General features: G+C 41.2%; 1 protein-coding gene across 1 annotated transcript in view; it reads left to right on the forward strand.

The window, feature by feature from the left end:
• The window catches only part of LOC113141137 (potassium voltage-gated channel subfamily C member 1-like), an 80420-nt gene that overhangs the window by 23675 nt on the left and 30855 nt on the right, over positions 1 to 25890 (forward strand). Inside the window, exons 2-3 of the mRNA XM_026325373.1 lie at positions 20236 to 20367; positions 20961 to 21822. Of these exons, the coding sequence (XP_026181158.1) occupies positions 20236 to 20367; positions 20961 to 21822 (994 nt within the window). The remainder of the gene's footprint in view (positions 1 to 20235; positions 20368 to 20960; positions 21823 to 25890) is intronic.

The raw sequence follows: 25890 nt of genomic DNA on the forward strand, positions 1-25890 counted from the left end.
ATTATATATACTGTAATTCTCAGTTGAATGTCAAATTTACTTTGCTTTTACTTTTATTATTTATTTTTATTCTTTATTATTGTATGTAGCCCTAAAGAGTCCGGGGTCACACTCAAAATAAGTATTGTTGAAATGGCATTGAATTATAGCTTTCTTCTTTTGATTAGAGTCACTGACTTCACACAGTACACATGTTGATACAATGACAATGCTACTTAAATTAATTGTAATGTATAACTAAATTATAATGTAACTTAAACACGATGATGCTGCGGACCTGAACATGAGTTTATTTTCTCTATCCAGACCTCCTTAAATCAAAATTGACTACTCCTGTCCTAGGCCACAATTCTTTTTTTTTTCAGATCCTCTGAGAGTTCTTTGCCATGAGGTGCCATGTTGAACTTCCAGTGACCAGTATGAGAGAGTGAGAGCGATAACACCAAATTTATCACACCTGCTCCCCATTCACACCTGAGACCTTGTAACACTAACGAGTCACATGACACCATGGAGGGAAAATGGTTAATTGGGCCCAACTTGGATATTTTCACTTAGGGGTGTACTCACTTTTGTTGCCAGTGGTTTAGACATTAATGGCTGTGTGTTGAGTTATTTTGAGGGGACAGCAAATTTACACTGTTATACAAGCTGTACACTCACTACTTTACATTGTAGCAAAGTGTCATTTCTTCAGTGTTGTCACATGAAAAGATATAATAAACTATTTACAAAAATGTGAAGCGTGTACTCACTTCTCTCAGATACTGTATACATATATATAGAGATAGAACCTGATAAGTTGTGAGATTGTAGATTGGACATAAAAGAAAGACAGCTATTTTAAAAAAACGTTTCTTTGATGTTTTTTTGTGAATATATCTCAAACAGTTCATCAGTGCTAAAAACTGATGTGAAACATGGGACCTCATCTACACAGGGTCAGCATACTAACTAACTAACTACTAACTAATGCAAAACTAAGATGGTGAATATGGTACGCATTATCCTCTTAATTTTCATTATTTTCATGTTAGTGGACATTAGTATTGTATCAGTATTTTTATTTACAGTATATCACTGCTGTGTCTTTTTGCAGCCTGCTAGCATGGCTCTGTGTTGTCCTGGTGGGGACAGTCTCCAAATGAAACATGTACTATCAAATTAAAGTGCTGACTTTCAGTGCCCTTTTATTGAAGACAATGCAGGACAATGAAGATATATTGGGCAAACAGTAGAACTGTTCATGCCTGTAACCTTGGTATGCCAGTCACTGCAAGACCAGAGTTATGAATGTGATAGTGGTGTTTGAATATGTTCACAAACCATGAACTTGCCTACTCTTTGGTCAGAAGTGTTTTTTTTATTTGTTGAAGTTTTGACTGGAAGAAATGTACTTTTATTTTGGAGGAGAGGAAAGGCTGCAGGAAAAGTGTGGATCATTTTTGCAAGGACAAATGTGGGCTACATTGTGGATCACTGCAGACATCAGCAAGAACAGGAGAATTAAGCAGAAATGGTGCACTGTCGTCTGTTTCTGCTTTGGGGCTAAAGGTTTATGCGTATTTGTATGTGATCTTGGTGAAAAAATTGTGGTGATGCCTGGTATTGTAAGTACATAACACTGACATTAATATCAATAAAGTGAACATAACATTCTAAGATTTTTATTCAATTCAATTTTATTTGTATAGCGCCAAATCACAATACAAATCATCTCAAGGCACTTTACAAAAACAAAAAACCCAACAAGTCCTTTATGAGTAAGCACTTGGTGACAGTGGAGAGGAAAAACTCCCTTTAATGGAAGAAAAAACCTCCAGCAGAACCGGGCTCACTTTGGGTGGCCATCTGCCTCGACCGGTTGGGGTGAGTGGATAGAGGAGAGAGAAAAGAACAGCAACAATAAACAACAAATAGACACTGCAGGTTGGTGGAGCCAGTAACTGCAAATCAGCAATATACAGCTCCAGGACCAGAGACACCTGCAGAAGGTACAGAGAGAGAACAGACAGAGAGGGAGAGAGCACAAACTAGGGGGGAGAGAGAGAGCACAAGGTTAGTGACATTCAATGGTGGAATATACATGTGAGGGGGGAGGAGAGGAAGAGAGGAGAAGGGAAGGGAGGGGAGCTCAGGGCACCGATGGTCCTCGGGCAGTCTAGGCCTATAGCAGCATAACTAAGGGATGGTTCAGGGTTACCTGAAACCAGCCCTAACTATAGGCTTTGTTAAAGAGGAAGGTTTTAAGTCTAGCCTTAAAAGTACAGAGAGTGTCTGCCTCCTGAACCCAGACTGGGAGCTTGTTCCACAGGAGAGGAGCTTGATAACTAAAGGCTCTGCCTCCTATTCTGCTTTTGGAAACTCTGGGAACCACAAGTAGACCTGCACTCTGAGAGCAAAGTGATCTATTGGGATAATATTGTACTATGAGGTCTTTAAGGTATGAAGGAGCTTGATCATGAAGGTATGTCTAAGTGAGAAGAAGGATTTTAAATTCTATTCTGTATTTTACAGGGAGCCAGTGAAGAGAAGCTAATATAGGAGAAATATCTCTCTTGCTAGTTAGTCCCTGTCAGGACTGGCTGGCTGCAGCATTCTGGATTAACTGGAGGCTTTTTATGGAGATACTGGGACATCCAGATAGTAATGAGTTACAGTAATCTAGCCTTGAGGTAACAAATGATTGGACTAGTTTTGGATGGATGTTCCTAATTTTGGCAATGTTGAACAGGTGAAAGAAGGCAGTTCTAGTTTTATGTGTGAGTTAAAGGACATGTCCTGGTCAAAAATAACTCCAAGGTTTTTCACAGTAGTGCTGGAGGCCAGGGTTATGCCATCTAAAGTAGCTACAATTTTAGAAAAGTTATTTCTGAGGTTTTTAGGCCCAAATACAATAACTTCTGTTTTCTCTGAATTTAAAAGTAGAAAGTTACTGGTCATCCAGGCCTTTATGTCAGTTAGACACGCTTGAAATCTGGTTAACTGGTTTGTGTTAACAGGTTTCATCGACAGATACAGCTGAGTATCTTTCAACTTTCAACCCCCTGTTGGTGTTGCTCTCCGGGTAAGCGAATCACTTTCGTCTTGCTAGCGTGTCGTGTTGTATAGTTCGTCTACAGACTAGCTATAGTTTAACACACCTAAAAACGAACTAAACTCTAAACAATTCAATAACTGCTAGCTACATTCCGGTACTAGTCAAGTACCTTTCTATTTTGACCGGTATTTATTGCTATTTCCTGACTTAGCGCTCGTTAGCCTACCGGTTAGCTTAGCTAGCTAGTTAGCTTAGCTAACATGGCCTCTCCCTCTCGCTCTCTTTCCTGCTCGGTGTGCCACATGTTTAGTTATTCCTCTGCCTCCTTTAGCGACAATGATACCTGTAATAAGTGTAAGGTTCTGTTAGCCTTGGAGGCGAGGATAACTGATTTGGAAGCGCGGCTCCGCACCTTCAAACAAAGCCTAGCCCCATTAGCTGGTATGGAGCCACCGAGCTCAGGGTCTGTTAGCGGTCCAAGGAACAAGGTACGGAAAACGTACTCCTAAGCAGAAGCCCACGGCTCATCACACGCCTGTTCACGTTTCTAATAGATTTTCCCCGCTCAGCGACACACCCGCTGAAAAACCGACTCTGATAATTGGCGATTCCATAGTCAGGAACATGAAAATAGAGACGCCAGCGACCATAGTCAAATGTTTCCTGGGGCCAGAGCGGGAGACATCGAATCAAATCTGAAGCTGCTGGCTAAGGCTAATCGTAAATATGGGAAAATTGTTATTCACGTCGGCAGCAATGACACCCGATTACGCCAATCGGAGGTCACTAAAATTAATGTTGAGTCGGTGTGTAACTTTGCTAAATTAATGTCGGACTCCGTAGTTTTCTCTGGACCCCTCCCCAATCTGACCAGCGATGACATGTTTAGCCGCATGTCGTCGTTCTGTCGCTGGCTGTCTAGGTGGTGTCCAGCAAACGATGTGGGCTTCATAGACAATTGGGCCACTTTCTGGGGAAAACCTGGTCTGGTAGCGAGAGACGGCATCCATCCCACTTTGAATGGTGCAGCTCTCATCTCTAGAAATTTGTCCGAGTTTATTAGCCTAAAGCCTGACAATCCAGAGTGGGGACCGGGACGCAGAGACTCGGTCTAAAACGCCTCTCTGCAGTTTCCTTAGAGCCGCCGCCCCCCTCAAACCACATAGAGACTGTGTCTGCCCCTCGAACATATAAATCAAATAAATCAGAAGTTAACAGAAGAGGAGTTATAATAAAAACTTAATAAAAATTAAGACCACTCCTCTTATTGAACAGAAAAACAGAACAGTCAAATGTGGATTAATAAATATCAGGTCTCTTTCATCTAAATCTCTGTTAGTAAATGATTTGATAACTGATCACCAAATTGACCTACTTTATCTTACTGAAACCTGGTTACAGCAGGATGAATATGTCAGTCTGAATGAATCAACCCCCCTCAGTCATAAAAATTATCATGTTCCTCGAAGCACAGGTCGAGCTGGAGGAGTAGCTACAATCTTTCACTCAAACTTATTATTAAACTTTCATCCTCAGAACAGTTATAACTCATTTGAGAGCCTCACTCTTAGTCTCTCACATCCAAACTGGAAAACACAAAAACCAGTTCTACTTGTCATTGTGTACCGTCCACCTGTCCCTTACTCAGAGTTTTTAACTGAATTCCCTGACTTTCTGTCTGATTTAGTGCTTAGATCAGATAAAGTTATTATAGTGGGAGATTTTAACATTCATGTAGATGTTGAAGATAACAGCCTCAGCATTGCATTTAATTCTATATCATAGATTCAATTGGTTTCATTCAAAATGTTAATAAACCCACCCACTGTTTCAATCACACCCTTGATCTTGTTCTGACCTATGGCATCGAAATTGAACATCTAATAGTTTTTTCCCCAAATCCTGTTTTGTCAGATCATTCTTTAATAACTTTTGAATTTAAAACGATGGATCATGCAGCGTTTGGAAGAAAATTCCACTACAGCAAATGTTTATCCGACAACGCTGTTAATAAATTTAAGAAAATGATTCCATCTTTATTTACATCTATGCCAAGTATAAACACAGTGGAGGGCAGCTAACTCAATCCCACTCCCTAACAAATTGATCATATTGTTGATAGTGCTGTAGCCTCACTCTGCGTGAAACGCTTGATACTGTGGCCCCTCTAAAAAAGAAGTTAGTGAATCACAGGAGATTAGCCCCATGGTATAATTTACATATTCGTACCTTAAAGCAGGCATCACGAAGGCTGGAAAGGAAGTGGCGTTCCACAAATTTAGAGAAAATTTTTCTAGCCTGGAAAAACAGTTTATTAACATATAAAAAAAGCTCTCTGTAAAGCCAGAACTGCATACTATTTATCACTAATAGAGGAAAATAAGAACATTCCCAGGTTTCTTTTCAGAACTGTAGCCAGGCTGACAAAAAGAGAGACCAATATCCAACCTACCATTTATTTCTAAAATCCTAGAAAAAGCTGTTGCTAAGCAGCTATCAGACCACTTACACAGAAATGAACAATTTGAAGATTTTCAATCAGGATTTAGAGCACATCATAGTACAGAAACAGCACTGTTAAAAGTCACCAACGATCTGCTCTAAGCCTGAGATAATGGACTTGTTTCTATACTTGTCCTCCTAGACCTTAGTGTTGCATTCAACACTATTGACCACAACATCTTATTACAGAGACCGGAGCATGTGACTGGTATCAGAGGAACGGCATTAAAATGGTTCGAATCCTATTTATCGGACAGATTCCAGTTTGTTCATGTCCATGATGAACCTTCCACACGCACAAAAGTTAGTTATGGAGTTCCACAAGGCTCTGTGTTAGGACCGATTCTGTTCACCCTGTACATGCTTCCTTTAGGCTATGTCATTAGAAAGCTCTCTATTAAATTCAAGAGTTATTAAAGAATGATCTGACAAAATAGGATTTTGGGGAAAAAGTATTAAATGTTCAATTTCGATGCCATAGGTCAGAACAAGATCAAGGGTGTGATTGAAAGTTTGGGAGTTTATTAACATTTTGAGTGAAACCAATTGAATCTAATATTGAATTAAATGCAGTGCTGAGACTATTATTTTCAACATCTACATGAATGTTAAAATCTCCCACTATAATGACTTTACACAATGACAAGTCCAGTTTAGATGTGAGAGACTAAGAGTGAGGTTCTCAAATGAGTTATAACTGTTCTGAGGATGAAAGTTTAATAAGTTTGAGTGGAAGATTGCAGCTACTCCTCCACCCTGACCTGTGCTTCAAGGAACATGACAATTTTTATGACTGCGGGGGGGGGGGCTGACATATTCTGACTGACATATTCATCCTGATGTAGCCAGGTTTCAGTAAGGCAAAGTAAGTCAATTTGGTGATCAGTTATCAAATCATTTACTAACAGAGATTTAGATGAAAGAGACCTAATATTTAATAATCCATATCTGACTGTTCTGTTTTTCTGTTTGATAAGAGGAGTGGACTTAATTTTTATTAGGTTTTTATGAATAACTCCTCTTCTATTAACTTCTGATTTATTTGATATATATGTTCAAGGGGCAGACACAATCTCTATGTGGTTTGAGGGGTTTGTATTGTGTGAAATTTGTGTGTGCTTACAATAGACTCCGTCTGGTTGTAATTGTGTTTACTGTAAAGATTTTCTATTTTTCTTTTTCTTTCTATTTTTCCCTACCTTCTGCGTAATCATAATCATAGTCCATTATCCTGCTCTCATTCCTGTTGTCCCCAAGGTCTTGCACTGTTCTTAAATCACTCAAGGGATCTATAGTTGTGCATGAAGACACACACACACACACACAGTCACAAATATGTGTACACATCTCTTTCTAACACTACATCCAATTTTTGAATCAGCTATGTTCATCCTGCATCTTATGTGTATATTAGACAACAGGTAAGGAATAACAGAAGAAAGAAATAACAAAATAAAGATTGAAAATAAAAAAATAAATATTAAATCAAAGAAAAAATGTTAGATAGTTTATTTGGATCACAGTCATCAATCTTCTTGTCACTGTAGTAAAAGTATTCTCTTTTATGAATTGCAAGGCATGCAGTACCAGAAATGTGTGCTTGTACATACTTTACTGGCCAGTAGTAGAGCCTGGCCTAGTGATGTGTTGTTCCAGAACTTAAGTCATGGAGAACGTCTTTGTCAGATAACTTCTGAGCTCACTCTAGACCTCTGATGCAGCATCACTTGTCTTCCTCTGTGCAAGACTCATATGTGCCAAGCCAATATTTTATAGTTTGTTCCTTCTATGAGCTAGGGTGAATTCTGCTTATGGGAAAGAACTGCAGCCATTAATAAAAGAATGAAACATTGACCATTGGGTAGGGTCTCAAGTGTCTGGTGTTTTAAATGCTCAACCTTTACCCATGTTTTGGCATACTACCTAAACCATAGTTTCTGAAAAAGATAGTCAATATATGATGATTGATGTCATTTTTTCTGGGGAGAATTGCTGAGGATCCAGTACTTGTCCATTCAACCTGGAAGCACAAACAACTGCTTGGTCTCTGGGGCTCTACAATGTTCTGTGAATGTGTGTGTGTGTGTTTGTGTGGGTCACTAGGTTGGTGGATGAGTTACATCCCCAGTCTTGTACTGTGCTTGTGCCAGTTCTCTCATTTGTTGTTGTGGAGTTTTAAATCGAAAGGGAGGAGATTCCTACAACACTACACAGACACAGTTACTGTGCATGTGTTTGTGCTGAAATCTAACCTACAGTTCGGCAAAGACAGGTTCCGTTTTTCATAAGCAGAAGAATGCTCATGCCAACATGCCAGTGCACATACGTAAAGACAGAAGATCAATATTTCACCTTAGCAAATTCCCCTCCTCAGTTGATGACCTTATCTAACCAGCCAGTTAAAATATCAATACAGGGCAGGCAGTTGGGTCCAAAATCATCAGTTATTGTCATGGACAGTATTATCTAGCAATTTTGTCTCTTTTCATGCAGCTTTCCGCACTCTGCTTTGTTATGGTGATACTCTATTAAAAGGTAATACAAATAAATATATGAATGTTCTAACATAATTAGTGAGATTTAATGCCATGAGCGCTGTATACCCCATCACTATGTGGGCTTTGACACCACTTTTAAAATCTAGTCGTGTAAAAGTTTAGATTTGTCATCTGATCATTAAAATGACCAACTGAACAGTGATGACTGTGGTGATAAAGCAGTAATTAAAAACAGTATGGTTGGAGGTGGTGTAGAAGTGTTGGGGTCTGTATCAGGAAGTGTCTGACAGTGCTCCTGCCGGCCTGTTCCATCCCTGAGGTGTAGGGTATTCAGTAGTCTGGCAGCAGCCTCAGTCCGTTGGCAGGCTGTGGCACTATTTGGCAGAGCGCCGTCATTCCTCGTGTACTGGAGTGACCTGAACACCGAATGGAGCACTGCAGTAATCTGTGGTCTGCAGCAGCACTGCTGCAGACTAGCAGAGGAAGGAACAAGAAGAAACCCATGCAGCTCTCATTTATCAGGTCTCTCCATGGAGAGATCTGCATAATTTGTTTATCATTACTTTAGTTTTTAGGAAAACTCTTTTTTCACTTCTGATTCCTTTTCTCAAAATGTCACTTTTTCTTACACATAGACACCATAAAATTGTGCTTAAAACTAACTCTTTTGGCTTATTACATAAAACTAAGTAGCCTTGATCAGGGTGCAGACACATATTTACATGCAGCAGATTTTGAAGCATGACTTCAGGCAGTTTTAGTACTATAGCCAGTGCATGGATGGGTGGCGTTCTCTGTGCCAGAGTCCTGTTGCTTTGTGATAGCACCTCTCCTCCTCCTCCTGCCTTCCTGTCTCATTGTTCTACCTTGGGTATTCATATCATTATAGCGCAGTAGGGAGCTCCAAGCATTACATTAGCTTGTGACTTGTCTGCTCTCCCTCCACCCATCCTCCACCCTCCCCTTCTGCTCTGTTTAAGTATAAACTGCCTTTCTTGGTCAGGAAAATATCTCTTTGTTCTTAAAGAGCTGCTGCAGTGGTAGATAGATCTTTTACTAACATACACCACTTGGGGGTACTGCAGCCTGACTGGCTGTATTTATGACTTATGGAGATGCAGCGTGATTGATGGGATTTAATCTATTGATTTATAATTAAAAGCCATCAAGGCTCTTTTGTCTCTCATCCTAAAGTTCCATTGATCCTTGCTGATTCAGTGCAGTCTAGAGGTGCTTACCTACATGTCTGGTGAAGGCTGGGCGGCAGTTATTGTCAGAGGATTTTATTCGGTTTATGCTAGGCTGAGGCTGGTTGGCTATAGAAGTCTGAAGAGGAAGGAAGATAGTAGGCAGGGAAGGGGGAGGCATTCAAGAATGTAAAGACAGAACAGGCTTAAGCCATAAACCTGTCTGGGGCCTTTTTTTGATGTACAATATACTGTATATTATGGTATATTACAAATATATACACATTTGGAGGTTGCTTTTATTAATTTGGAGCCTATCAGAAGTACAAAAGTGACTCAGTGCCCTGAACTTTAGAAAGCAAGTTAGGAAATAGATGAGTTAGAACTATAAACTGTATAAAACTATTTCTGTTTCACCTGTCGTTGCTGTCACAGCCAGCCATTTCCCCTGTATCCACTCTAAGACTAAGCGAACAACAGCATGATTCCATCTATGTAACATATTGATATTCTAATGCATATACAGTGATATTATATATATATATATATATATATTATATAGTATTTAGTATTTATACCTGTTCACACCTGCATTCACCTGCCACGTTAATATCTAAGTTCCTGAGAAGATATTTATTTATTTATTTATTTATTGGTAAATTGCATCTCTTTTCATTTGCTAAGGAGTCACAATACATTTTGTGCTGGAAGTTACATGGTTTGTCTCATGCATCATGTACTAATAGGGATGTCGTTGAGGGACACAAAATTAGGGACGAGAGAATGGAATTTTATGCAAAGAACATTTGTGACAGATTCAGTCCCCCTTTGTGTCTTTTGTGTGTCTTTGTGTTCTTGAAAGCAGTTTTGGTGTTGCTTTCAGCTGTATACAGGAGAAATGCCCAAAATAGTTCTGTTAAAAAAAAGAGAACTTGTGTGACAGCTGAAGTCATACCTAACAAAAAGAGCCACTACAGGTTTCAAAGCTCTTTTGAAACCATTATAATATTGTCAGGACTGTGTTGTTTGTGTTGATTCTTTGACATCTCCTGCATGTCACCACCACAGAGAGAAAAGGGATGAGATAAAGAAATGAGGCACTAAACATGGTGACAGATGCAAAAAATATGAACTGCAGTGACACACGAAGAGCTCGAGACAAATGAGTGTAAACAAGGAGAATGAAGTGGCACAAGAGGAAAAGAGAGGGAAATCCACAGAGGGAGGTATGCTGAGAAGCCCCAGCCAGTGTGGCACACCGAGGAGTAATGCACTGCACCAATTCTTTTTTTCTGAGATATCACAGCTAGACCACATATAGACTGTCTCCCCCCTTAACCTCTACTGCTGTTTCTTTCATCTTTCACTATCTCACATTCACTGCCTTGGCAGACTCACACTTTGCATATGTGTGTGTGCACAGAGATAGCCCAGCAAACATACTGCTGGGTAAACAGTATGCACGGATTCAGCGGGGCTATTTGTAGTGAAGTCACCTTTACAAGGGACATTGTGAATGTGTGTCTTTTCTGCAGTGTTAGAGAGGACATCCCAATTGCTGCGTCACTGCTGCCAGAGAGAAAATGTGATGTAACTAAGTATTAGTGTGGAAGCTCTTAAAGCTGTGGTCATATTTTAAACAGAAATCAACCAGTGTGAAAAAAAGCTACACATTATGAAGATAATATATTACATTCACTTGGATTATTTCTATTGATTTAACAAAACAAAACATGAATCATTTGTAACTGGCCCAATGCAGCAGGACAACATAATTTGTCAGTGCCTTCCCCAAAGGCTACACATCAGTGGTACCAAAGAAAATTGTTTTTTGTCCTCATGTACATTGTGATATTTTATATTTGGTTTAGTTTAGGCAGCTTAGAGGGCTTTGTCACTCTAATGTAAACATGTTTTTTGGCTTTTTATTATAACTTATATATCAATGATTTTCTGCATTATTTGCTGCTGTATCGATCTTGCTCATTGTGCAACCTCTCTCCAGTCACATGTAATTGAGTGCGAGATCAGTGTTATTAGTTTGGGTGCAATCCTAAAGCCAGGCCTGGCTAAACGATTCAAATTAGAAGCCTTTGATCCTCTGCCCTCATCCATTATCCTACTGCAACCTCTGTCTGAATACAGATGTTCAACTTCACAGAATAGATCCAACATGCTACAAGTTGTTTGGTCATCACAGCAGAACGTTTTTGCAAAGCTACAGCTCTCCAGATTACACTCATATGGGTGATGTTTTCTGAGAGTGACTATTGCTAAGCAGTAGATGATGATGGAAGAATGGATGGATGGATAAAACAACTGAAGAGTTGACTCAAAGTGCTTACATACAAGCAACTAGATAGAACAACAGCAAACTAAATTAAACAACAAGCACCTAAAATATGTCATACTGTTCTGTCGTGCTGCCTAGAATAGAAAAGCAGAAAGCCCTATCACCCCATTGTTTGCTCCTAGCTCTTGGAATTCTGGGTAATTTTTGACTAGAGGCTCTCAGTAGACCAGGGGTATAACTTCAAAAGTTTAGTCAAGCATAGAGGGCCAAAACAGACAAAGCAAACAAGACGACCTCCTAATTCTTAGGTTAAACTCTTAACCCTTGAACCAGTAGCTGAAGTTCTAATACCTGCACTAATGAAAACAGACACTGACCACACAGAAGGACATTGTGCCACTGATTCTGCACGCTCTAGTGCACCAAAGTCCCAGCTACAATTGTATCCATACATTTGGACCAACATAATACTGAAAACAACGATAACTTGGGTGACTGACAGCAACACAAATAGGTGACAAATGAACTACAGCACTACGTTTCAAAACAGAAGATAATATAAAAAGATAAGAAGAGCCTTTATTTGTCCTACAGCAGAAAAATCACATAGTCACAGCAGCAAGTAAGGCACAAGATAAAAGATAAGAGCAAAATAGAAAAATTAAAAGCAAAGTATTTACAATAAAAATATATTAAAAATGGAAAAAAAATATTAATAATGACAAAAAATCTGACAATACTGCACTCTGGTATGTCTCTGGTATATTGTATGTTTACAGTTTTTACAGTATGTGGTGATGGACAGGTGAGTGGTGGATGGGTCACATCCCCATCCCACCCTGACAATTGTCTCAGGTTTTCTAATGACCTGATAAACCAGTTTAAATTCCACAAAAACAGAACCACATTAGCTTTCTTTGTGAATCATATTTCTGTTCTCTCCATGAATGCAAGGTCACTCTTAACTCTTAATTTTAGCCTCCACTAATCCACTACTGTTCTATGTTCACCAGCTAGTCGCAAACTTTGTCTGTCTGCTGGTCAGTGCTACTCAGCTTTTTTTTTTCTGAAAATAGCAAATAGCTGCATTAGGAAAGGAAAACCAGTTGCTGAGAGTGAAACCTCTGAGCTGCACAGCCAAAGACTTAAAAAAGAAAGAAAGAATTTTGCAAAATAAAATATTAGGATGAAGAGATTTAATGATACTGTAAGGATAAAGGTATAAAAAGAATGACAGAAATAGAGAATAGCCAAAGCAGAAGGAAGAAGAGGTAGGTGGTGATGAGGCTAATAAAGAGAAAGCCATAGACAGAGAAGGGGTCGTACAGGGAGGAGATGGGGAATGGGATTTAGGTGACTCTTCATGAATGATATGAGCAGGGTATTGTGATGGAGAGGAGGAATCATGGAGGTGTAAAGAAAAGGACAAGGCAGATCACAAAGACTATAATATCATGAAAATGAAGTCTTTAAACATTTTCTCTTTGAGATAACTATAGAAACATAAATGACTGTCCTTATCTTTATCTCATGTCACTTCATTGTCAACTCATTAATTTTGTCTTATCCCTTATCCTGTAGGAATGATGCCTCCATTTTTCCAGTGATCTGATTGGTCAGTAATTGGGCTGTTGACAGGTTATGACGGTAACCTGCTCCAGAGCAGGTTAGTCATGTAGAATAGGTTGACTTAGATCTAACTAATATTAAAGCTTTAGATAGACAACTAAATTTACCTAATAGATAATAATAGAACTGATTTGCTATGGATTCTGGATAAATTAAGGCAGTATTTGAAACTAAATAAACATGGCTGACTGCACAACCCCATCATTCTTCTCAGCTCTGTCCACAAAACTAGTGCCATTGGGAAAAATTAGTTAAACTGTCTAACTTGAATTAACTAATGTAAGAGAGAAATCTAGACTAGTCTAACACTAAAACATCTCAAATGTTTTTGTGAAAAGAAAAATTAGCTAGTTTGCAGTTTTCTGGAAAACCAAAGTCAGTAGAGAAAATAGCAGGCTGACCCACTAATCTCACATAACCATTGATTCTCCTGGTTGGGATACACTTGTTTATTAATTTTGTGATATGCTGTATTATCATGGAAAAAACACACATATGTGTATCAATCTGAACGATAAGTAGTAAGTAAGTAAGCTTTATTTCTATAGCACCTTTCACAGAAAAAAATCACGAAGTGCGTTACAAAGTGCATTGCAATACATACAATAATATAACACAATAATAAAATAACAACTGTATTACTTAAAAAACAGTTCAATAAAAGGATGAAACATTAAGACCATAAAAGCCCAGTCAACTAAAAGCTTGCCTGAATAAAAAAGACTTCAGCTGCTTTTCAAAAGAATCAACAGAATGGACCACATGTAGAGACAGGGGCAGGGAGTTCCACAATCTGGGAGCCACCGACTGAAAAGACAAATCTCCCCGAGTTTTATAACAGGTTTTAGGGATGACCAGCAGATTCTGGCCTGAAGACCTCAGTGCTCTTGAGAAGCTGTTTGGGGTCAACAGGTCAGTGATATACAGTGATATATCCATGAAGAGCTCTAAATGAGAGCACAAGAATTTTAAAATTGATTCTAAATTTGATGGGCAGAAGGTAGATGATAAAACTGGTGTGATGTGATCTTTTCTGCTGGTTCCAATTAAAAGCCTTGCTGCTGAATTCTGTACAATCTGTAGACGATTAAGAGCATGATAATTGAAACTGTTATAAAGGGAATTACAATAATCTAAACGAGAAGAAATAAAAGCATGAATAATCATCTCCAGATCAGCCCTAGTCAACACCTTTTTCAGTTTAGAGATATTCGTCAATTGATACAAACTGTTTCTGATCAGCTGCCCTGGGTGTTGGTCAAAGGACATAGACTGATCAAAGACAACATCAAGGATCCTGAGGCTTGAATGAACAGAGGAGTTCAGGGAACCAAGGTGCTGCCTGATCTGAGGAATGTTCCTGTCTGGTGCAATGATCAGAGTTTCTGTTTTAGTTGTAGGATGTTATTTCCTAACCATTTTCTTTGGCAGAAAGACATTCCAACAGATTAAACAAATAATGAAACTCTGAGTCTTTGATGGCTTTTTCACAGTCAAAACAGCATGATAGTTGCCTAACAGTGGTAGATAGCCTTCATATCATCTAGTTACATAGTTACCTGTGTCTGGCTGAGCAGGCAGATTCAATAGCCAGACTCATCTGGAAAGCATTTGGCAATCTGACTACAGAACCAGAAAGCAAATGTATATCCTGGGTAGTGTGATGCACTATATTTAAAGACTTAAGATTTAAATATTAGCATTTGTAGAAAAAGACAGAGGTCAGACAATGTCAGCTTCTTGACAATGCTGACAAAGGCAAATATTAATGTAACAATATCTAGAAGCTTTAGCCTAATACTAACTAATACTTACTATAAAATACCTGCAATACTAATTATATTCCATCAGATTCTTTTGCACCTGTAGCTATATTTCTGAATTTTCACTAATTGATGGTAATGTATTCTGACACCTAATGATCTGATTTGTGTTGTACGTACATGGATTGAGAAGATTGAGAAGTAGATCAATCTCTGAACTGAACTGATCTTTTTCTTGGTCTATGTCTTTGTCTTGTGTGTTATCGGTGCCTTACAGCTTAATTTGTTTGGTGTTGTGGTCGTGTTGTGCAACGTTAACCTTACAATGTTAATCTCCTATCATGATCATCATCAGATCAGGAAACGTCCGCGTTGAAATTATTTCACTCTACTCCAATATAGGATAGTCTGTGCCACCACTGATGCTCTGAAGTTTTATCACTTTTCCAGTTGAGGGGGGTGATATTACTGTGTAGTTAATCGTTTTGGATGCCCACAACACCATTCTTGAACATAAAGTCCATTATGTCAAGTTGGTGGGTGAGCATCCAACTCTGGCTGTTTACTGTTTGACAGGGAAAAAGTGTGGCTAATAGTGCTGTTAGAGTGACAACTGAAAACAAACATTAGTAGCATTGTCATATGACAAATGATGTACTTTATATATGTGGTTTTGACATCATTTTTAATACATTTCTTCTTTCCTGCATTGATAAACTACAACAATAGCAAAACCAAAATAACTGGTAAATAACTGAGGATGAGTGATACTGTAGCAATATCACATGTACAGTATAAGCGGTTTAATCCTGTTTAAATGGATTGACATTTTTTAAAAGAACCATGCCAAGTTGTAAAATTAAATGACAGGGTGCTTGCTGTATATCCTCTTGCTTTTAATAACTCTCCAACACCCATTAAATGCTCAAGATCATGTATGTGTGGATTTGTGTATGTGTGTATCCAGGGCAGCTCTAGATAGAAGTGTTAAATTAGAGCCTGATAATAAGCTGTGGGACTTGATGTGCTCCCTGAGGATCAGAGGGAATCTTCATCTGTCTGTCTTCATCACTGACCTGATACACACACCCACACTTGTCTTTTTATACTTGTAAGGACAGTCATTGACATAATGCATTGTCTAGCGCATTAGCCTAATAAACCATCACAACCAAATGTCTGTTACCCTAACCTAAACCTGATGCTAACCCTATAACCAAGTCTTAACCCTCAAACAGCCCTTTGAAGATGTGACAATTGGATAAATGTCCTCACAACAATGTACTTAAGTAAAATTTGTCCTTCACACACACACAAACATTTACATAACTAAGAGAATAGAAATACAGCAAACAAACACATATAGTGATGTATTATGTGCACACAAAAATACATGCATGTGGGCTTGTGCTGTGTTTTGTTGCAGTAGTGTAACGGTGAAAGGGCGCCATCATTAATGGAGCCATACATACTTACACCCAGGAATTTATACTTCTGAGTTTCCTGCTTTGACAAAATGCCATGTACATGCTGCCACTGGGCCAAAGTACACAGCAACTTGAGTGTCAACTAATTCACAAATTAAATGTAATGAAACATACAACATTTGCATTTTCCACTTCAGTAATATAGCAAATGTCACATCAGACCTGCAGCTGGCAGAATCTCAAGTAAGACGAGGCTAACATCTTTATCCTGGCTCCCTGTCTCTTTCAGAATCAGTAATTTGGTTGTCTCACCCTCTGGACACCAAGCTGCTGCAGTAACTGTACCAACAGTTAGTATCGAGACCCAGACAGTTTTTCTGAACATAAACTGTAAAACAAGCACATAATGAATATTCACTACTCTGAGTGAGTCATGGTAGTAACAAGACTCCAGAAAAAAGAAATTAATCCCAGTCATGAAAAAGCCAGACTCATAACTCTCCATAACGATGTTACATTTCAGTTTCAGTATGTGTTAAGCAAATGGTGACAGTTAGCTTTAAGTGCACTGGTAGCTGTGGTTCATCCTGAGCAACTCAGGCACTCTTTTTATGAAGACACATTGAAGTTTTTGAATGTTATTTAACAAAGTTGCATTAATCTCCGTGTACTTTTAAAGTTAAGATATAGCTCTATGGAATTTTGGTGAATTCACCACATAATAAAGTCATCACCAGCAGCATCCAGCATCAATAGATGTTCACTGTCAATGTTACTACTGAATTGTAAGTTCTTAAAACTGTACTAATCAATATATTTATATTTCCAATGTTTACAATGCCTATGAGCACAGTCAGAGTGGGTGGCACACCCACAGACAACTACAAAATATGTTATTCCCCATAGTTTTGTCAGGAGTTGGTGGAGACCCATGAACAGAGAGTGAGTTTTGGACTTATATTAATCAGGTGGCCTGAAGCATGACTCCATGCTCCATGAATGCTAATGTTGCTATAACTGCTGGATGTATAAATATGCAAATATTTCTAACTTCTAACTTATTGTGTTTCCTGCAGTAGGTGAATACTGCTGCTTTATGTGCCTCTTTATTCATACAACAAATATCTAACTATGCTATTCCCCAGCTATAGTATCACAAATGTTCTTCTCTTCATCTGGTTCTCAGCATGAAGTATCTGTTCAACCTTTCCTCCAAACTTCACGTCACTTGCTTTTGGGCAAGAGAGGCAACATATGCAAATGTGAAAATTGAGGTGTCTCAGAATTGGTGGGTCATTATCTTCATTATAGTGAGGCAGGATATTGCTGACAACCAACATCAGGGTTAAAGAGAAAGAAAGGGCTTTAAACAATGAGCCTCAATGTTATTAGGAATCCTTAAGATTTGTGCACATCCAAACAATGTTATGAAAGTGGTGTTGGTATGATGGAGGAGGAGAGGTAGGACCCAAGTGCAGGACACAAACAGGCTTTATTTTCCCTGGATCGCCCAGGGTTCAGGCACAAACACAAATTATCTCCGCCACACGGCGGACAGGCAGGCAGGCAAAACGCCACTCAGCGTTACGGACACAAAACAGAAACTCTTCCATGAATGCAAACATACCCATGTACACCGTGCAATGCTCCGACAAAGAACAAACAAGGACAGGTGGTATAAATAGACATAAAACAAAGGATAACTAAACACAGGTGAAAGTAATCTTACTAATGAACAAAAAGCTACCCCTGATAAACACAGGAAGAAACAGGAAACCAACCAAAATAAAAGTCCAACCCCCCCTCCCCTCAAGGCGGGATTCCACACAGCCACAAAATAGTTAAAAAAGTAAGACCAACCGAGTACAAGTCCAAAAACAAGGCAATGACAGGGCAGGGTTCTAGTTCTGGCTCCGCAGCGCTGGGCTCTGGTTCGGGTTCTGGCTCCGCAGCGCTGGACTCTGGTTCTGGGTCTGGCTCCGCAGCAACGCTGGACTCCGGAGCTGGAACCAGTGACCGGATCTCGGTGTGAGCTCCTTCGCCCTGATGCCGAGGGACGGGAACAGGCTGGACCTTCGCCGCGATGCCAAGAGGCTGGAACTGGCTGGACAGGAACAGGCTGGACCTCGGCGTAGAGGATCTCGCTCCGCTGCCGATGGGCTGGAACTGGAGGCTGGACCTCAGCGTGGAGGACCACGCTCCGCTGCTGAGGTGCAGGAACTGGGACCTGGCGTGAAGCTTCAGCGGGGATGGCCACATCGGCGCACTGAGGTTCAGGTTGCTGGTGTGGAACCTCAGCAGGGACGGCCACGTTGGCACACTGATGTTCTAGACGCCGGTGAGGGACCTCAGCGGGAACGGCCTCATCGGCACACTGAGGTTGATGAGTGCAGGAAAGGGCTCAGGTCTCCTGGGCTAGGAGGCCAGGGGGGGCTCAGGTTTCCTGGGCTGGGAGGCCAGTAGGGACGCCGGGAACTGAGACTCTGGCGATTGGGACGCCGGGAACTGAGACTCTGGTACACTTGCTAGGAGTTCGGGCACACTCACCGGGGGTGCGGGTTCGGGTTCGGGCACACTGGGCACTGGGGTGCGGGTTCAGGTTCTGGCGTTCTCGTTGTGGGTTTGGGCTCTGTCATTCTCTGGCGTTCTCGTCCGTGGGTTCAGGCTCTGACGTTCTTGTCGTGGGGTTGAGTGAGGCTAGGCACCACTGCCTTGCCTCGCAGAGGGGAAGCCGGGCTGTCAGGTACGTCCCCAGTATGGCGTGTAGGTTGGAAAAGAGGGAAGCCATCACAGCTGCCCCTTCCTTTGTCACGTACCGAGGAGGGTGACGAAATTCCTGTTCCAACTGACAGCCCAAGTCCATTACTTCCTCGTAATCCCCATAGGTTTGCAGGTGGCCGACAAACAGCCAAAGGAGCCAACCGCTCCATCTCTCCTCCGGCATCCTCCCCTCGCTGTGCGCTGGGTCCATTAGTGGTTGGATCATTCTGTTATGAAACTGGTGTTGGTGTGATGAAGGAGGAGAGGTAGGACCCAAGTGCAGGACACAAACAGGCTTTATGTTCCCTGGATCGCCCAGGGCTCAGGCACAAGCACAAATTATCTCCGCCACAGACAGGCAGGCAGGCAAAACGCCACTTGGTGTTATGGACACAAAAATAAAAGTCCTAAACCGGAACTCAAACTTAACTTCATGACAAACAAACTTTGACATCTATCCTATCACAGCATTTAGGAAAACAACTGGTATTGGGGCAAGCCCAGTACATTCATGTAGCCCACTGCATAGAGAGTGCACGCACACACGCACACACGTACACACACACACACACATACACAGTTATTTACAATGTCTAGGTTCTAAGCTACAAGAGGTGCTTTCATAATGGTGTATCATGTATATTACGTATTAATACATAAATCGTCTAATTCACTCACTATTTGTGTACTCTCTCTTATTTTCTCTTTACATACTCTGTATATAAACACATACACACATACCCTGTGTATCTCATTTCTATTACACACTCAATTCTTCATCCTTGCCTTGTTCAGACTGTGCCATTATCAATGGGATTGCAGCAGGACATCTGCACTCAACTAGAAGCATTCCACCACTCTCCTCAGTGTGTAATTGGCACCCCCTGTCTGTAGCTCATTGGCATTAGTACTGCTTGCTCCACATACCGCAATGGCCCAGACCCCTCCTCCACCACCAGCAATCACATCAACACCAAACTACTAATGAATGACAAAGACTTATACAGGCCACAAAAATGTTGGTGTGCAGATGTGACAGTTTACTGTGATGATGAATGTTTCATGTGCAAACTGAACACCCCCCACCCCACTCCACCCCCACCCCCACCCTCCCGCTTTTGTTTCTCTTTCTGCAGTATGTGGCATTTGCTTCTCTCTTCTTCATACTGCTCTCCATCTCTACCTTCTGTCTGGAGACCCACGAAGCCTTCAACACCCTCACCAAGAGATTGGAGAATATCACCGTTGGCAATGTGACACGTGAGGAGGTACAGTGGTACCACCAGTGGTGGACCGGTTTGTTAGTCTTAGAGATGCCTATTTAACTGTAGACTCTACATTTCAGCAGTTCAGAATTTCCCTTTGATAAAGCTGAGAGATTTGTGAGAAACAGATGTAAACACCACTGTTTATTTTATCAACTTCACAAGACTCACAATTGTTTTCAGAGGCTGAGTTGTACTGCTACTGCTAATAAATAATAAACTGACATTACGTTTAGCTTGTAGTTAAGTTTATTACATGAGCATATCCACAAGCATTGACTGGATAAAAAGGCAAAGGCTTTATTTCACCAGATTTAGCTAGTTGCCTTTTTCTATTTGCCATTCCTGGGTAAGTATATTTATGTGTAAAATTTGTAGATTTCCCCTATAATGAGACTTAATTTGACACTTGCTCAAAGGCATCTTTGCTGATGGAAAAGGTGGGCTTTGTGTTGTCATATCCTAAGAATTTGGTTTGGTTAGTTCATTTAGAATCAGTAAATAATAATAGCATGAACATACTGCATTATACACCAAGTATCAAGGGCACTGCAGTTGATTTTTTTAACCCTTTATTTTTTTCTTTCAACCTGCAGTTTGTGTTTGAGATGGTCACAGATGACTGGCTGACATACGTGGAGGGTGTCTGCGTCATCTGGTTCACCATTGAGGTGTTAGCACGTGTCATCTTCTGCCCAGACAAGGCAGAATTCTTCCGCAGCGCCCTTAACATCATAGACTTTGTGGCCATTGTGCCCTTTTACCTGGAGGTAGCATTGAGTGGCCTCTCCTCCAAAACAGCCAAAGATGCACTGAGCTTCCTCCGAGTGGTGCGCTTTGTCCGTATCCTGCGTATATTCAAGCTGACCCGTCACTTTGTCGGTTTGCGGGTCCTGGGTCACACTCTGCGGGCAAGTACCAATGAGTTCCTGCTGCTCATTATCTTCCTGGCGCTGGGCGTCCTCATCTTTGCTACCATGATCTACTATGCTGAACGCATCGGTGCCCATCCAGATGATCCAACTGCTGCAAACCACACTGCTTTCAAGAACATCCCCATTGGCTTCTGGTGGGCTGTGGTGACTATGACCACTCTTGGTTATGGGGATATGTATCCTGAGACATGGTCAGGAATGCTGGTGGGTGCCCTCTGCGCTTTGGCTGGTGTGCTCACCATCGCCATGCCTGTGCCAGTCATCGTCAACAACTTTGGCATGTACTACTCCCTGGCAATGGCCAAGCAGAAGCTCCCCAAGAAGAGGAACAAGCACATACCTCGAGCGCCGCAGCCAGGCAGCCCCAACTACTGCAAGCCAGATGCCCTGGCCATGGCAACCGCCTCACCGCACAGGCTGATGGGTAACGTGCTTGGGCCAGGCATGGTGGGGTCTGGCAGCATGATGGGCACTGGAGATTGTCCATTGGCACAGGAGGAAATTATTGAGATTAACAGAGCAGGTGAGTGAACAGAACTGTGCGTCCATAAATTGTGTGTATATGAGCGAGAAAATGAAAAGTATCATATTTTAAATTCAGGTTGAGCATCTAAATGTAAAGGCCTTCCCACTCACTTTGGATAGCTAAATTTCAGAACAAAATCAATTCACTTCAACTGAATTGATGAGAACAAAGCAAAACTGCACAAACTGTACACCTCTGGTCTCTCTCTTATCCCAGTATCAAACCTTGTGATGCAGAGTGAATTTTAAATAGCTTGAAGGTTCAATTCATAGAAATTGTATAATCTTGAAACCTTCATTTGCTATTTCTTTTTTTGTCAAAAATGCAGCTATTTTGTATTTCACCACATAATGCAGACAACATCCATGTTTCCTTTCTTAGAATGTGGGGAGTGCTGATTCATTTATGTGTATGAGCTGGGATATGATTTGGCATGACTGAAAAAGGATCCATCTTGTACAAGACTTCTTCCTTACTTCAATATGTGCAGCATTCCACATTCTGAATTGGCCTTGAGGGGTGGCCTTAACAAAAATGATAAAATCAAACCACCAACTTTTTCTTTCTTTCTCATCAATGTGATGACCAGGGGTCAGACTTTAAGCAATAAGCTGTTGTTAGAAGAGTGTATCTAAAAAGCTGTAAATAACTTGATGTCCTTGTTCTTCCTAGACTGAAGTACACTAAAATAGATTTAATTTAAAATGGGATGAGAAAGTGGAAAAAGCTTATTAATTTCTCTTGACAAACCCATCTCTTTCCACTCCCAGGCAGATGTCATTCTGTGACATGTTTACATAATCCTCTGTTCTGTCTGTATGAATATGGAGTATTTTCTGCATGTCAACACTTTGATACAGTCCATCTCATCTCTACTCTACTCTGCTGTTTTAATGAACATGTCCATCTTCTGCACTGCTACATGAGTGTGTGTGTGTGTGTGTGTGTGTGTGTGTGTGTGTGTGTGTGTGTGTGTGTGTGTGTGTGTGTGTCTGTGTCTGTGTCTGTGTCTGTGTCTGTGTCTGTCTGTATAGCCAGCTCTGTTGCAGTGTGTTGCTCGTGTGATCAGGACAATACAAAGTTCCTTTCTATCTGTCTTCTATTATTTCTCTGTTCTCTGTCCTACTTTAATTTTCTTTTTGCCTCCGTACTGTTTTTCTCTCAGCACTTCTCTTTCATCTCTCATTTTTTGGCTTCTGTTTCTCATCTCCTAATCCCTTCTCCTCATTCTCCTCTGAGTCGTTCCTCATCACCTTTGGTCTTATCTGACTTTTCCCCATTTTTATTGCTTTTATGCTCTCAACCTTACCTTCCCTACTATTCCTCCCGCTTTCTCCCAACCATTAATCTTCTGTTCCTTCTTCTCTGCTCCTTCTCACTGTCTCTCTGCCATCCCCCTTTCCTTTCTTTTTCCATTTGGTATGTTTTAGCAACTGTCTTTCGCTTTTTGTTTTGAAGCTTATGTTTCCTGATTTGGATATTTGATATCTTCTCATCTTCGTCTCACTGCTGCTCATACTTATGCCTCTACTTTTATTCAACCTCTTCTCTCTTTTCCTATCCATGTTTCATCTCCTCATTTCCTCACTGCTGTCCTCTTCTGTTTCTGCTTACTTCCTTTTTCTCATGTTTCATTTCCATTTACTTTTCTCTCCTTACCTCCCCTGGCTCATCCACTCCTTGCATTTTACTTGAATGTTTCCTTGTTTCCTCTTTCCCCATTTCTCTTGCCTCCTTTCTTTTTCATGTTTTCTTTTCATTCCTCTCCACATTTACTGTACTCCAACATTTCCTTCCTCCCTCCCTGACTTCCTTTTCCATTTCATTCCTCTTGTCATACCTTCTCCACTGTCTTTAGATAGATAGATAGATAGATAGATAGATAGATAGATAGATAGATAGATAGATACTTTATTCATCCCCCATGGGGGAAATTCAGATTGTCCTGCAGCTCTTATATTAACTTCAACATAGAAATTTCACTATAAAATATAAAATAAAATATAAAATACAATAAACAGATAAAGGCACCCAGTCAATAACATATAACATAAGTAGCATAAATAACGTATCAACAATTACTATTAAAAAGTCTAATGGCTGTGGGGACAAAGGATCTCCTCAATCTCTCAGTTCTGCAGCAGATGAGCCTCCCACTGCAGCTGCTACTCTGTTTAGTCAGTATATCATGTAGAGGGTGTTTATTATTGTTCAACAAAGAAAGCAGCTTCCTCCATATCTGCTGCTCCACCACAGTTCTGAACGGGTCCAGCCCCCTGCCTAGTACAGAACTGGCCTTTTTCACCAGTTTGTCCAGGCGCCTACAGTCTCTGTCCATAATGCCACTCCCCCAATAGACAGCAGCGTAGAACAGTGTAGTTGCCATGACAGTGTGATAGAACATGGACAGCATGTCACTGCAGACACTGTATGAACTGAGCTGTCTCAAGAAGAGACCTGCCCTTTTCTGTACACTGCATCCACATTGGCAGACCACTCCAGTTTTTCGTCCAGTACTACCCCAGGTCTACAGTTTCTATCTCCTGTCCATCAATGCAGACTGACTGGCATGGTGCTTTTGATCTCCTAAAATCCCCCACCAGCTCCTTTGTCTTGGTGGTGTTCAGGAGAAAATAGTTCTTTTTGCTCCAGTCAGTGAAGGCCTCCACTAGGTCCCTGTAGGTCCTGTCCACCGCGCACACATGCCACAACAGCTGTATCATCAGAATACTTCTGAATGTGGCATATGGAATGTGGTACATGCTAATACTTCTAAACAGAAAAGGAGCAAGAACAGTCCCTTGCCTAACCCAATGCTGCATTCCAGTGTCCCAGAAACACATCTCCCCAGACTGACATACTGTGGTCTGGAAGTCAAATAGTCCATAATCCATTACGTCAGGGAGGGGGCCACCCCCATACATAGAGGCTTGTCTCTCAGTATAGGAGGCCGTATAGTGTTGAAAGCACTGGAGAAGTCGAAGAACATAATCCTCACATATGAACTAGGCACATCCAGATAGGCATATGCCCGGTGCAGCATGTAAAGCACTGCATCTTCCACTCCCATGTGTTTCTGATAGGCAAACTGAAGGGGATCAAGATCCTCCTCAACCTGCAGCCTCATGTGATAGACAAGGAGTTGCTCCAAGGTCTTCATGATATGGAATGTCAAAGCCACAGGTCTAGTTATTCAACTCCACTGACCGCCCTGACAAGAAGACTTCCACAGCACCGGGACTTTTTCCAGCCGAAGACATATACTGTGCCTCTGAAGAGGGACAGCTAAGTTGTCCTGCATAGTCCTTACGAAGCCTTGGACATACTCCATCTACCTTTCCTAGCTCCTGAGCTCAGCTCCAACCTCTCCTGTTGTTAGAGAGAAGGAGCTGTTCAGATTGTAATAGAGGGATGGTGGAGGTAGAGGGAGCAGCCATACAGGTGGAGATGGAGGTAGCAGTCATAGAAGATGAGGTATAGTAAGGAGCTGCAGATGTGGGGGTGGAGAGGGCAGCCTCAGAGGTGGAAATTGGGAGAGCAGCCTCATAGGTGGAGGTAGAGGGAGCACCTGTCATGTTGGAGAGGGAGGGCAGCCACAGAGGTAATGGTGGCGGGAACAGCCATAGTGTAAATGGTGGTGGGAGCAGCAGCAGAAGTGGAGGTGGAAGTGGAGGGAGCAGACATAGAGAATAAAGTGTAGTGAGGAACTTCAGAGGTGGAGGGAGCAACTGCTGGGGTGGTGGTGGAGGGAGTAGCTGTAGAGATGTAGGTGGAAGTAGCCACATCGTCAAACCTGATGTAATACTGGTTGAAGGTATTGGCTCTATCCACATCACCATCCAAAGGCTGAGAGTTGTTCAGTTTGTAGCCAGTGATGGTCCTTACCCCTTTCCACACCTCCCTGGTAGTATTGTTCTCCCGCTGTTTTTCTTTACTCCACCTCAGCTCGCCTTTTTGAGCTCCCATTGTTTACTCCTCAGCTTCTCCATAGTCGTAGTCAGTGATGATGTTGACTCTCCTGTCTAAGTCATTGTCCATTTCCTGCTGCCCCATCAGTACATCCCA

Source organism: Mastacembelus armatus, chromosome 8, assembly GCF_900324485.2.
Source record: "Mastacembelus armatus chromosome 8, fMasArm1.2, whole genome shotgun sequence".
Taxonomy (NCBI): domain Eukaryota; kingdom Metazoa; phylum Chordata; class Actinopteri; order Synbranchiformes; family Mastacembelidae; genus Mastacembelus; species Mastacembelus armatus.